The sequence below is a fragment of the Oncorhynchus mykiss genome, chromosome 6 (genome assembly GCF_013265735.2).
Source record: "Oncorhynchus mykiss isolate Arlee chromosome 6, USDA_OmykA_1.1, whole genome shotgun sequence".
NCBI classification, from domain to species: domain Eukaryota; kingdom Metazoa; phylum Chordata; class Actinopteri; order Salmoniformes; family Salmonidae; genus Oncorhynchus; species Oncorhynchus mykiss.
Window position 1 is genome coordinate 95,024,314 of NC_048570.1, and position 15,000 is coordinate 95,039,313.

General features: G+C 43.4%; 1 protein-coding gene across 1 annotated transcript in view; it reads right to left on the reverse strand.

Moving 5' to 3' along the window:
• The window catches only part of LOC110517419 (OTU domain-containing protein 7A), a 173,979-nt gene that overhangs the window by 25,659 nt on the left and 133,320 nt on the right, over nucleotides 1–15,000 (reverse strand). Inside the window, exon 10 of the mRNA XM_036981649.1 lies at nucleotides 13,049–13,198. Coding sequence (XP_036837544.1) covers nucleotides 13,049–13,198 — 150 coding nt within the window. The remainder of the gene's footprint in view (nucleotides 1–13,048; nucleotides 13,199–15,000) is intronic.

Consider the following 15,000-nt stretch of genomic DNA (forward strand, 5'->3'; position numbering starts at 1 on the left):
AATTGCAATGTCCGTACTGTGAGACACCTAAGACAGCGCTACAGGGAGACACGATGGACAGCTGATTGACCTCGCAGTGGCAGACCACGTGTAACAACACCTGCACAGGATCGGTACATCCAAGAATCACACCTGCGGGACAGGTACAGGATGGCAACAACAACTGCCCGAGTTACACCAGTAACGCACAATCCCTTCATCAGTGCTCAGACTGTCCGCAATAGGCTGAGAGAGGCTGGACTGAGGGCTTGTAGGCCTGTTGTAAGGCAGGTCCTCACCAGATGTCACCGGCAACAATGTTGCCTATGGGCACAAACCCACCGTCGCTGGACCAGACAGGACTGGCAAAAAGTGCTCTTCACTGACGAGTTGCGGTTTTGTCTCACCAGGGGTGATGGTCGGATTCGCGTTTATCGTTGAAGGAATGAGCGTTACACCGAGGCCTGTACTCTGGAAGCGGGATCGATTTGGAGGTGGAGGGTCCATCATGGTTTGGGGCGGTGTGTCACAGCATCATCGGACTGAGCTTGTTGTCATTGCAGGCAATCTCAACGCTGTGCATTACAGGGAAGACATCCTCCTCCCTCATGTGGTACCCTTCCTGCAGGCTCATCCTGACATGACCCTCCAGCATGACAATGCCACCAGCCATACTGCTCATTCTGTGCATGATTTCCTGTAAGACAGGAATGTCAGTGTTCTGCCATGACCTGTTGGATCAGAGGGTGAGAGCCTCGAAATGTCCGGGAACTTGCAGGAGCCTTGGTGGAAGAGTGGGGTAACATCTCACAGCAAGAACTGGCAAATCTGGTGCAGTCCATGTGGAGGAGATGCACTGCAGTACTTAATGCAGCTGGTGGCCACACCAGATACTGACTTTTGATTTTGACCCCGCCTTTGTTCAGGGACACATTATTCATTTCTGTTAGTCACATGTCTGTGGAACTTGTATATGTCTCTCAGTTGTTGAATCTTGTTATGTTCATACAAATATTTACACATGTTAAGTTTGCTGAAAATAAACGCAGTTGACAGTGAGAGGATGATTTTTTGCTGAGTTTACATACACACATACACGTAGGCCCTAAAAAAAAAACATTTTTTTTACTAAAAGCATTATTATACTATTGATGGATTGACTATGAGGTTTCAGATCACCCAGGAGTGCCGTCCGCAGAGTTAGCTCCGGGTAAATGTTACAAATCTTCAGCCATTCCTGAACCTGCGACCAGAAACCAGCTACATATGGGCAGTATTAAAACAAAGAAATCGAATGATTCAGACTCTTCACAGCAAAATCAGCAGAGCTGAGGAGAGCCTGAATCACCCATGTAAATAACATTCTATTGGTTGCAAGAATTTTGTATTATAATGTACACTTTTTATTTTATTTATCACCATTTTCTTTCCAAAGGTTGTTGAGACAGAGGACAGGCCATGCTGTAAAAGTGTCTGTCAGACAGTCAGCGAGCTTCTGACGTTCAGGGCTTTTGCCAAAAAAAGATTTAGCTGTTAACTCTCAGAATGTGGAGAGGAATGCAGCATCCTGTGTGTGTGTGTGTGTGTGTGGGAGTGTTTACGTAAGTAGTGTGTGCGTAACTCTGATCAAGTACAGCTGTGTTGTGCTGTGGTCTTGAGGGTTTCTCCCACAGGTCTTCAGTGAGACTGTTCTGTCTTTCTGTGTGTTTGTGTGTGTTTGCGTGTGTGTGTGTGCGTGCGTGTGTGTGTGCGTGTGTGTGTGTGTGTGTGTGTGTTGCAGTGTGACGCCGTTCTGTCTTTCCTTTCACAGAAAGTTCGTCGCACAGTTTGATCAGCCTCGAGCCTGAGACACGATGAATTACTTTACACCACAGACTGATTGAGACAATGTACTATCAGATATAATACATCTCTCTGCATTGAGACAATGTACTATCAGATATAATACATCTCTCTGCATTGAGACAATGTACTATCAGATATAATACATCTCTCTGCATTGAGACAATGTACTGTAAGACATAATTAGCGTTGCAAAGGGTGGGTAAATTACTGGAAACTTTCAACATGGACCAGTAAACTACCAGAACTTTGGGTATCTTTCAAGGAATTTATGTAATCTATCACAAGACTGATCGAAAATACAGAATACACCACATGAAAATGACAGCTACTGTGACTAAATACACCCCTGGGTAATGAAGACTAAATACACCCCTGGGTAATGAAGACTATATACACCCCTGGGTAATGAAGACTATATACACCCCTGGGTAATGAAAACTAAATACACCCCTGGGTAATGAAGACTATATACACCCCTGGGTAATGAAGACTATATACACCCCTGGGTAATGAAGACTATATACACCCCTGGGTAATGAAGACTATATACACCCCTGGGTAATGAAGACTATATACACCCCAGGGTAATGAAGACTAAATATACCCCTGGGTAATGAAGACTATATACACCCCTGGGTAATGAAGACTATATACACCCCTGGGTAATGAAGACTATATACACCCCTGGGTAATGAAGACTATATACACCCCTGGGTAATGAAGACGAAATACACCCCTGGGTAATGAAGACTATATACACCCCTGGGTAATGAAGACTATATACACCCCTGGGTAATGAAGACTAAATACACCCCTGGGTAATAAAGACTAAATATACCCCTGGGTAATGAAGACGATATACACCCCTGGGTAATGAAGACTAAATACACCCCTGGGTAATGAAGACTATATACACCCCTGGGTAATGAAGACTATATACACCCCTGGGTAATGAAGACTATATACACCCCTGGGTAATGAGGACTAAATACACCCCTGGGTAATGAAGACTAAATACACCCCTGGGTAATGAAGACTATATACACCCCTGGGTAATGAAGACTATATACACCCCTGGGTAATGAGGACTAAATACACCCCTGGGTAATGAAGACTAAATACACCCCTGGGTAATGAAGACTATATACACCCCTGGGTAATGAAGACTAAATATACCCCTGGGTAATGTAGACTAAATACACCCCTGGGTAATGAAGACTAAGTACACCCCTGGGTAATGAAGACTATATACACCCCTGGGTAATGAAGACTTTATACACCCCTGGGTAATGAAGACTATATACACCCCTGGGTAATGAAGACTAAATACACCCCTGGGTAATGAAGACTAAATACACCCCTGGGTAATGAAGACTATATACACCCCTGGGTAATGAAGACTATATACACCCCTGGGTAATGAGGACTAAATACACCCCTGGGTAATGAAGACTAAATACACCCCTGGGTAATGAAGACTAAATACACCCCTGGGTAATGAAGACTATATACACCCCTGGGTAATGAAGACTATATACACCCCTGGGTAATGAGGACTAAATACACCCCTGGGTAATGAAGACTAAATACACCCCTGGGTAATGAAGACTATATACACCCCTGGGTAATGAAGACTATATACACCCCTGGGTAATGAGGACTAAATACACCCCTGGGTAATGAAGACTAAATACACCCCTGGGTAATGAAGACTAAATACACCCCTGGGTAATGAAGACTATATACACCCCTGGGTAATGAAGACTAAATATACCCCTGGGTAATGTAGACTAAATATACCCCTGGGTAATGAAGACTATATACACCCCTGGGTAATGAAGACTATATACACCCCTGGGTAATGAAGACTAAATACACCCCTGGGTAATGAGGACTAAATACACCCCTGGGTAATGAGGACTATATACACCCCTGGGTAATGAGAACTAAATACACCCCTGGGTAATGAGGACTATATACACCCCTGGGTAATGAAGACTAAATACACCCCTGGGTAATGAAGACTAAATATACCCCTGGGTAATGAAGACTATATACACCCCTGGGTAATGAAGCCTATATACACCCCTGGGTAATGAAGACTAAATATACCCCTGGGTAATGAAGACTATATACACCACTGGGTAATGAAGACTATATACACCCCTGGGTAATGAAGACTAATTACACCCCTGGGTAATGAGGACTAAATATACCCCTGGGTAATGAAGACTATATACACCCCTGGGTAATGAAGACTAAATATACCCCTGGGTAATGAAGACTATATACACCCCTGGGTAATGAAGACTATATACACTCCAGGGTAATGAAGACTATATACACCCCTGGGTAATGAAGACTATATACACCCCTGGGTAATGAAGACTAAATATACCCCTGGGTAATGAAGACTATATACACCCCTGGGTAATGAAGACTAAATATACCCCTGGGTAATGAAGACTATATACACCCCTGGGTAATGAAGACTATATACACTCCAGGGTAATGAAGACTATATACACCCCTGGGTAATGAAGACTATATACACCCCTGGGTAATGAAGACTAAATATACCCCTGGGTAATGAAGACTATATACACCCCTGGGTAATGAAGACTAAATATACCCCTGGGTAATTAAGACTAAATACACCCCTGGGTAATGTAGACTAAATACACCCCTGGGTAATGAAGACTATATACACCCCTGGGTAATGAAGACTAAATATACCCCCGGGTAATGAAGACTATATACACCCCTGGGTAATGAAGACTATATACACCCCTGGGTAATGAAGACTAATGACACCCCTGGGTAATGAAGACTAAATACACCCCTGGGTAATGAAGACTATATACACCCCTGGGTAATGAAGACTAAATATACCCCTGGGTAATGAAGACTAAATATACCCCTGGGTAATGAAGACTATATACACCCCTGGGTAATGAAGACTAAATACTGTACACCCCTGGGTAATGAAGACTAAATATACCCCTGGGTAATGAAGACTATATACACCCCTGGGTAATGAAGACTAAATATACCCCTGGGTAATGAAGACTATATACACCCCAGGGTAATGAAGACTAAATATACCCCTGGGTAATGAAGACTATATACACCCCTGGGTAATGAAGACTATATACACCCCTGGGTAATGAAGACTATATACACTCCAGGGTAATAAAGACTATATACACCCCTGGGTAATGAAGACTATATACACCCCTGGGTAATGAAGACTAAATATACCCCTGGGTAATGAAGACTATATACACCCCTGGGTAATGAAGACTATATACACCCCTGGGTAATTAAGACTAAATATACCCCTGGGTAATTAAGACTAAATACACCCCTGGGTAATTAAGACTAAATACACCCCTGGGTAATGTAGACTAAATACACCCCTGGGTAATGTAGACTAAATATACCCCTGGGTAATTAAGACTAAATATACCCCTGGGTAATTAAGACTAAATACACCCCTGGGTAATTAAGACTAAATACACCCCTGGGTAATGTAGACTAAATACACCCCTGGGTAATGAAGCCTAAATACACCCCTGGGTAATGAAGACTAAATTACACCCCCAGCCAAGATTTTCTCTCTTCTTTTGAAGAGAGCCACAAATAGCCTTGCCATCGTCTTCTATGATGGAGAAATGTGTCCCATAAAAACTCAACTGTACTGTACTGTCAAAATGGCCGACGACCACATGTCACACAAGGTCACTGTTTCCCTTTTGGTACATGAGTCTCAACAACACGTGTATCATCAACTCAACTCTCCTCTCTAGTCTGGAGTGATATACACTGTACACCCGTCTGAACAAGTCTAGTCATAATAACCCTCTGACAGAGTTACGGCCTAACCTCACCTCTCAGGTCAACCAGTCACGCAGGCAGCCAGCCAGGCACGCAACGCAGGCAGGCAGCACGCCTGGATTCAAACATTGTTAATCATTTCAAATACTGATTTTTTTTATGCTTGATTGAGCTTGCCTGTTGCACTAAACCCTGTGTCGTTATGGCAAAAGTACAAACCCCACCCATCGGCACTCCAAGCAAACACTTCAAAGTATCTGAAATATGTTGAATAGTATTTGAACCCAGGTCCAAAACAGGCTGTGTTCCTGGCTGTGTGCACCTGTTTACCATGTCAATAACAACCTGCCTGCAATGTGACTCAGATAGTTACAACCTCTCATACCCTACCTCTCTTTCTGTCTTCCTTCTCATACCCTACCTCTCTTTCTGTCTTCCTTCTCATACCCTACCTCTCTCTCTGTCTTCCTTCTCATACCCTACCTCTCTTTCTGTCTTCCTTCTCATACCCTACCTCTCTTTCTGTCTTCCTTCTCATACCCTACCTCTCTGTCTGTCTTCCTTCTCATACCCTACCTCCCTGTCTGTCTTCCTTCTCATACCCTACCTCTCTGTCTGTCTTCCTTCTCATACCCTACCTCTCTGTTTGTCTTCCTTCTCATACCCTACCTCTCTTTCTGTCTTCCTTCTCATACCCTACCTCTCTTTCTGTATTCCTTCTCATACCCTACCTCTCTGTCTGTCTTCCTTCTCATACCCTACCTCTCTCTCTGTCTTCCTTCTCATACCCTACCTCTCTGTCTGTCTTCCTTCTCATACCCTACCTCTCTGTCTGTCTTCCTTCTCATACCCTACCTCTCTGTCTGTCTTCCTTCTCATACCCTACCTCCCTGTCTGTCTTCCTTTTCATACCCTACCTCTCTTTCTGTCTTCCTTCTCATACCCTACCTCTCTTTCTGTCTTCCTTCTCATACCCTACCTCTCTTTCTGTCTTCCTTCTCATACCCTACCTCTCTTTCTGTCTTCCTTCTCATACCCTACCTCTCTTTCTGTCTTCCTTCTCATACCCTACCTCTCTCTCTGTCTTCCTTCTCATACCCCACCTCTCTGTCTGTCTTCCTTCTCATACCCTACCTCTCTTTCTGTCTTCCTTCTCATACCCTACTTCTCTTTCTGTCTTCCTTCTCCCTCCTCCTTCTCTCTCTCTCTCTCTTTCCCCTCTCTCTCTCTCTCTCTCGCTCTCTCTCTCTCTCTCTCTCCCTGTCTCTCTCCCTCTCTCCCGCTGTCTTTCTTTCTCCCTCTCTGTCTCTCTCTCTCTCCCTGTCTCTCTCCCTCTCTCTTTCTTTCTCCCTCTCTGTCTCTCTCTGTCTCTCTCTTTCCCTCTGTCTCTCTCTCTCTCCCTCTCTGTCTCTCTCTTTCTCTCTCCCTCTCTGTCTCTCTCTCTCTCTCTCCCTCTGTCTCTCTCTTTCTCTCTCCCTCTCTGTCTCTCTCTCTCTCTCTCTCTCCCTCTCTGTCTCTCTCTTTCTCTCTCCCTCTCCCTCTCTGTCTCCCCTCTCATACCAATCTCTCCCATAACACCCTCCATGAAAGGTGAGGGTTAAACTAGTCCAGTCAGAGTCAGTGAGAGTGCGTGCACGTGCACATGCACACCTGTTGCTCTCTATGCATATCAGTGTAAAGACGTGGTTCACACAGGGTTCACAGCTGGTATGGATGGTATCACTATGATCAGTATTAGGCCCCCAACACACAACAACAGCTGTTAACTGTACAGAGTAGATAGAGGACCAAATGGAACTCTATTCCCTCTATAGAGCACTACTTTCAACATGAGACCTATATAGTGCACTACTTTCAACATGAGCCCTATATAGTGCACTCCTTTCAACATGAGCCTTACATAAGAGCACTACTTTCAACATGAGCCCTCTATAGTGCACTACTTTCAACATAACCCCTACATAGAGCACTACTTTCAACATGAGCCCTATATAGAGCACTACTTTCAACATGAGCCCTATATAGTGCACAACTTTCAACATGAGCCCTATATAGAGCACTACTGTCAACATGAGCCCTATTTAGCCCTATACAGTGCACTACTTTCAACATGAGCCCTATATAGTGCACTACTTTCAACATGAGCCCTATATAGAGCACTACTTTCAACATGAGCCCTACATAGAGCACTACTTTCAACATGAGCCCTATATAGAGCACTACTTTCAACATGAGCCCTATATAGTGCACTACTTTCAACATGAGCCCTATATAGAGCACTACTTTCAACATGAGCCCTACATAGAGCACTACTTTCAACATGAGCCCTATATAGTGCACTACTTTCAACATGAGCCCTATATAGTGCACTACTTTCAACACGAGCCCTACATAGTGCACTACTTTCAACATGAGCCCTATATAGTGCACTACTTCCAAAATGAGCCCTTTATAGGGACTAGCGCTATAAGGATTAAGGTGCCACTTGGGATGCGCCCAGAGTACAGATTACTGAACGTGCTGTCCTGCCCCTGTTCCTCTTTCTGTTCAGACAGTTCAGGGAACTGGAAAAGTGTTTACAGCTCTTCTGTTGACAATAACCTCAGCGTCTGTCCTAGAACAACCCATCGGCCCCTTCCTCAACCCTTCCCCCCAAAAATTTTCCTCCCACTCACTTAATGAACCCTGAACCCTCCCTCCCTCATCCTCTCCCTGAATAACTCCCTCCCTGCTCCTGACAACAATTTGCACAGAGTACAACCAGAAGCTCCTCTAGCCTTTCGGGGGTTCCTAAGCAAGATTTAGTGGCGGGGCCTACCCACCTCACGTGCAAAACACTTTAGCACCCCCCCAGTGGGTTAACTGCCTTGTTCAGGGGCAGAACGACAGATTTTTACCTTGTCAGCTAAGAGATTCGATCGAGCAACCTTTCGGTTACTGGCCCAACGCTCTAACCACTAGGCTACCTGCTGGTTACTAGTCCAACACTCTAACCACTAGGCTACCTGCTGGTTACTAGTCCAACACTCTAACCACAAGGCTACCTGCTGGTTACTGGCCCAACACTCTAACCACAAGGCTACCTGCTGGTTACTGGCCCAACACTCTAACCACTAGGCTACCTGCTGGTTACTGGCCCAACACTCTAACCACTCGGCTACCTGCCACTCTAAAAATCAATGGGGGTCCCCTGGAGGTCAGGGCCCCTGGGCACATCATTTGATGACCAATTACCTCACCTGGTAATGTAGAAATGTTATCTGACACATGGGCTAATTGATTGAAATTGCACCTTGTGTATTTGTAGATACTGTAGGCAGAGGAGCTTCTGACTGGAACATGGCATGACATCACAATGAAGCCAGTAGTAGTTCTGGAACAGTGTTCTAGAATGTTTATCAGAGTTCCAAACGAGAACAGAACAACCAGATACAAACAGGGAAGCATTGGGTCTGTGCACCAAATGGCACCCTACACCCTGCACAGTGCACTACTTTTGACCAAAGTAGTGTGCTACAAAGAGAACGGGGGTTCTATTTGGGACTACGCGCTCTGGTCAAAAGTAGTGCACTGTGCAAGGGTTTAGGGTGTCGTCTGGGACTCAACCATGAACCGTCAGTGTGTCTGGTCTAGCTAGCCTCAACGTGTGGTGGTGTGCTGTGTTCCTCTCTATAGTAAACAGAGACTGGTAGAAACCTGTCTGGGACACGAAGGTCACAAACACTACAGCTATCAAGGAACACTGAACAACACAGATCTTCCCATTGATTGTGCTAAATGGGAAAATAGAGACAACAGGTATCCAGATAGCTTATGAAACTAGCAGTTTGACACAAAATGGTGGTCGAAAAAGAGATAGAGACCCTATATTTCTACGAGAGAGATAGTAGACCCACGGATACAGTATGAATACAGTAGTTTGACACAAAATGGTGGTTATCAAACGCAGCAGCTGTCAGAACAAGTCTTTAGACCACCTGTAAGGCAGTACGGCTGTGTGATTCCATAGCTGGCTGCCTTTACAACCCTTTGTCTAAAAGAAACGTCACGAACTCATCTCAGAACACATCGACAGGATCCAACGGCAACTAAATATCAAGGGTAGGCCGTCATTGTACATAAGAATTTGGTCTTAACTAACTTGCCTAGTTAAAAATAAATGAATCAAATTGATTTTGTTAGTTCAAACAAAGTTTAAATTAAAAATAGCAGCGATATTCGAACGGGAGTCCCTGGTGGGGGCCCCACGGGACAGAACATGTTTGTTCCATCACAACAGTAGCACACGGGATTCAACTAAATGAGGGTTTGATGATGAGCTGATTGGTTGAATCAGGTGTGTTAGTGTTGGACTGGAACAAAAAGAAAAGAGCATTACTGTCTGTGTTAAACAGCGCTGTAAGTCCCTCCCTCACCAGCTGCACATATGGCTCCTTTCATTTAGTCAGTGCTGCCATCTAGTGGCGATTATGTGTATTACACCCCACTACCAAAGCACAATGGCTTCTTTCATTTAGTCAGCGCTGCCCTCTGGTGGCGATTATGTGTATTACACCCCACTACAAAAACACAATGGCACAGATAAGGGATTCAACCGAGAAGACGAATTACTAATACTGTCGTTAATCATGATACATGTATGTTCACGTTTTTGGTACGTTTCACACTTCATTCCATACGTTAAGCTAGCAGTCATTAGTCAGCAAGAGTGTTGAAGGCCTCGTTTATTTCAGTGGAAGGCAGTGGAAAGGCTGATTGGGCCAACTTAGTGTAAAGCAGGAAATGTTAAAATAATATGTAAATCTAAAAATAGTTTTAAATAACTGCAGCTGTTTACATAGACTGGCTTTAGTCATATTTGCTAAACCACAGCAATAAAACAAGCATAGAAAACCAGCAATGATGGGAAGGACAAAGAGTCAGATTGTTATTATAAGGGAGAGAGAAAAAAGGAGTCTCTGTCTCTCTCTCTCTCTCTAGTCTCCCTCTCTCTCCCTAGTCTCGCTCTCTCTCTGGTCTCTCTAGTCTCTATCTCTCTCTCTCTCCCTAGTCTCGCTCTCTCTCTCTCTCTCCCAAGTCTCGCTCTCTCTCTCTCTCTAGTCTCTCTCTCTCTCTCTCTAGTCTCGCTCTCTCTCTCTCTAGTCTCTCTTTCTCTAGTATCTCTCTCTTTCTCTCTCTCCCTCTCTCTCTAGTCTCTCTCTCTCTCTCTCTAGTCTCTCTCTCTCTCTAGTCTCTCTCCCTCTCCCTCTATCTCTCTCTCTCCCCCCACCCTTCTCCATAAGCAGGAAGGGAAGGCCAAACTGGGCCGTGTTCCAGGCTATCTAGTGTGAGCTGTCTGTCCATGCAGCCCTATGCCTTCCCAGGGAAGAGAAGGAGGGAGAGATGAAGGAAGGGAAGGGACGAGGAAAGGAGGGGAAGTAGGGAGGGAGGGTGAAAGGAGGGGAGGGAGGGAGGGAGGGAGGGTGAAAGGAGGGGAGGTAGGGAGGGAGGGTGAAAGGAGGGGAGGTAGGGAGGGAGGGTGAAAGGAGCCAGTCAGGATGAAAAAAGGCCCACAGAGGGCAGACTAACACAAAGTGTCTCTCTAGTGTAGCCAGCCCTGTAGCTATCTGCTTCATCTACATAACAGACTGTCTGTCTGTCTACCTGCTTCCTCTAGATAACAGACTGTCTGTCTGTCTACCTGCTTCCTCTAGATAACAGACTGTATGTCTGTCTACCTGCTTCCTCTAGATAACAGACTGTATGTCTGTCTACCTGCTTCCTCTAGATTACAGACTGTATGTCTGTCTACCTGCTTCCTCTAGATAACAGACTGCATGTCTGTCTACCTGCTTCCTCTAGATAACAGACTGTATGTCTGTCTACCTGCTTCCTCTACATAACAGACTGTATGTCTGTCTACCTGCTTCATCTACATAACATGGACATTAGGTTTGAGCAGTAGGAATCAGTGGAGGCTGGTGGGAGGAGCTATAGGAGGACGGGCTCATTGTAATGGCTGGAATGGAATAAAAAGGAACGGAGTCAAACATGTGGTTTCCATGGTTTCCATGTGTTTGATGTGTTTGATAGCGTTCTATTGATTCCATTCCAGCCATTACAATGAGCCTGTCCTCCTATAGCTCCTCTCACCAGCCTCCACTGGTAGGAATCCACTTTAAGACATCTTCAGACACCTTGGTGTAAACGGGATACATTTCCGGACTTCCTCAGTTACCTAAGCAGTCCCGGTACACTATTTAGGACATCCTCAGTCACCTTATGGAACCATAGTATACGTTTTAGTACATCCTCAGGCACATTAGGTGTTACGGTATACATATTAGGACATCCTCAGTCAATTTAAGAGTTACGGTACACATATTAGGACATCCTCAGTCACCTTATGGAGCCATGGTATACGTTTTAGGACATCCTCAGTCACATTAGGAGTTACGGTATACATATTAGGACATCCTCAGTCAACTTAGGAGCTACGGTATACATATTAGGACATCCTCAGTCCCCTTACGAGTTACGGTATACATATTAGGACATCCTCAGTCCCCTTAGGAGTTACGGTATACATATTAGGACATCCTCAGTCCCATTAGGGGTTACGGTATACATATTAGGACATCCTCAGTCAACTTAGGAGCTACGGTATACATATTAGAACATCCTCAGTCCCCTTAGGAGTTACGGTATACATATTAGGACATCCTCAGTCCCCCTAGGAGTTACGGTATACATATTAGGACATCCTCAGTCCCCTTACGAGTTATGGTATACATATTAGGACATCCTCAGTCACATTAGGAGTTACGGTATACATATTAGGACATCCTCAGTCAACTTAGGAGTTACGGTATACATATTAGGACATCCTCAGTCCCCTTAGGAGTTACGGTATACATATTAGGACATCCTCAGTCCCCTTACGAGTTACGGTATACATATTAGGACATCCTCAGTCCCCTTAGGAGTTACGGTATACATATTAGGACATCCTCAGTCCCATTAGGGGTTACGGTATACATATTAGGACATCCTCAGTCCCCCTAGGAGTTACGGTATACATATTAGGACATCCTCAGTCCCCTTACGAGTTATGGTATACATATTAGGACATCCTCAGTCACATTAGGAGTTACGGTATACATATTAGGACATCCTCAGTCAACTTAGGAGTTACGGTATACATATTAGGACATCCTCAGTCCCCTTAGGAGTTACGGTATACATATTAGGACATCCTCAGTCCCCTTAGGAGTTACGGTATACATATTAGGACATCCTCAGTCTCCTTAGGGGTTATGGTATACATATTAGAACATTCCCAGTCACATTATGAGTTACGGTATACATATTAGGACATCCTCAGTCAACTTCCAGTCGTCTGTCTTACCTTGTTCTTGGTGCTGGTCCTTCTGCTCCATGGACACCAGGGCAGAGAAGTGTGCCTGGTCGTAAGCTAGGACCAGGGGGGAGCAGTGGCACAGGTTAGGAGGCACCTCCAGGGGCAGGTACAGCCCTCCAAACGGGATGGGGGCAAATGCTGGGGGAGGGGAGAAGAGGTCAGGCAGTTAGAGGTTGAGATGAAAGGCCCAGTCTGAAAGTTCTCCGTTTGCCCCATCTAGGAATGAGAGTAGTTCGATTTATGCAAATGAGTCTTACCAGAGTCATATGTCTAAAGAGTTGGGCCAGAGCTTTTGGACGCCATGTTAGTGCCTTTGAGCATTCCGTATATCCATTTACGACAAGAATTTGAACTCTTGTACATAGCGTTGTTAAAAATTCCTGAGAATGATGTGAACCGCTATCGGTCCATGTTGCCCATGGGGAGCTAACATGGCTGCCATGCAATGTAATGTCATATAAACGCATCATAATGCAGAAACCTAAAATGTCCTCTCGAACTCTCTAGATACGTGACTCTTGAGTCGGACCGTTCTTCTTCTTCGGGTTTTGTGAGCAGGTACGTCTCTGGTGTGAATATGTAATAATAAGAATCATTCAGAATAATTTATAATAATTCAGAATAATTAATAATAATTCATAATAATTTATAATAATTCAGAATAATTAATAATAATTAATAATAATTTATAATAATTCAGAAAAATTCATAATAAATTATAATAATTTATAATAATTCATAATAATGTATAATAATTCAGAATAATTCAGAATCATTTATAATAATTCAGAATAATTTATAATAGTTCATAATAATTCATACACATTTCTAATAATTCATAATAATTAATAATAATTAATAATAATTTATAATAATTAATAATAATTAATAATAATTTATAATAATTCAGAATAATTCATAATAATTCATAATAATTCAAAATAATTCAGAATAATTCATAATAATTCAGAACAATTCAGAATAATTCAGAATAATTCAGAATAATTTATAATAATTTATAATAATTCAGAATAATTCATAATAATTCATAATAATTCATAATAATTCAGAATAATTCATAATAATTCAGAATAATTCAGAATAATTCAGAATAATTTATAATAATTCAGAATAATTCATAATAATTCATAATAATTCAGAATAATTTATAATAATTCATAATAATTCATAATAATTCATAATGATTCATAATAATTCATAATAATTCATAATGATTCATAATAATTCATAATAATTCATAATGATTAATAATCATTTTGGTGGATATCTATATTTGTCCTATTTCACACATCGTACAAGTGTGTATTAATACATGTGTGAATTTGATGATAATTTTTTATTAATTGTTGCTTATTCCAACTCCGCCTGAGACCACCTGGAAGAGTGGGGTGTTTATTCCAACTCCCCCTGAGACCACCTGGAAGAGTGGGGTGTTTATTCCAACTCCCCCTGAGACCACCTGGAAGAGTGGGGTGTTTATTCCAACTCCCCCTGAGACCACCTGGAAGAGTGGGGTGTTTATTCCAACTCCCCCTGAGACCACCTGGAAGAGTGGGGTGTTTATTCCAACTCCCCTTGAGACCACCTGGAAGAGTGGGGTGTTTATTCCAACTCCCCCTGAGACCACCTGGAAGAGTAGGGTGTTTATTCCAACTCCCCCTGAGACCACCTGGAAGAGTAGGGTCACGGCCAGGGACTGCCATTAGTAACGGTGACCCTCAGGCAATGAGGGTTAAGTGCCTTGCTCAAGGGCACATCAGCAGATTTGTCACCTTCTAGCCACCACTACAATGGGTCTCTGTAGTACGTAGCATCTAGCCACCACTACAATGGGTCTCTGCAGTACATAGCATCTAGACACCACTACAATGGGTCTCTGTAGTACATAGCATCTAACCACCACTACAATGGGTCTCTGC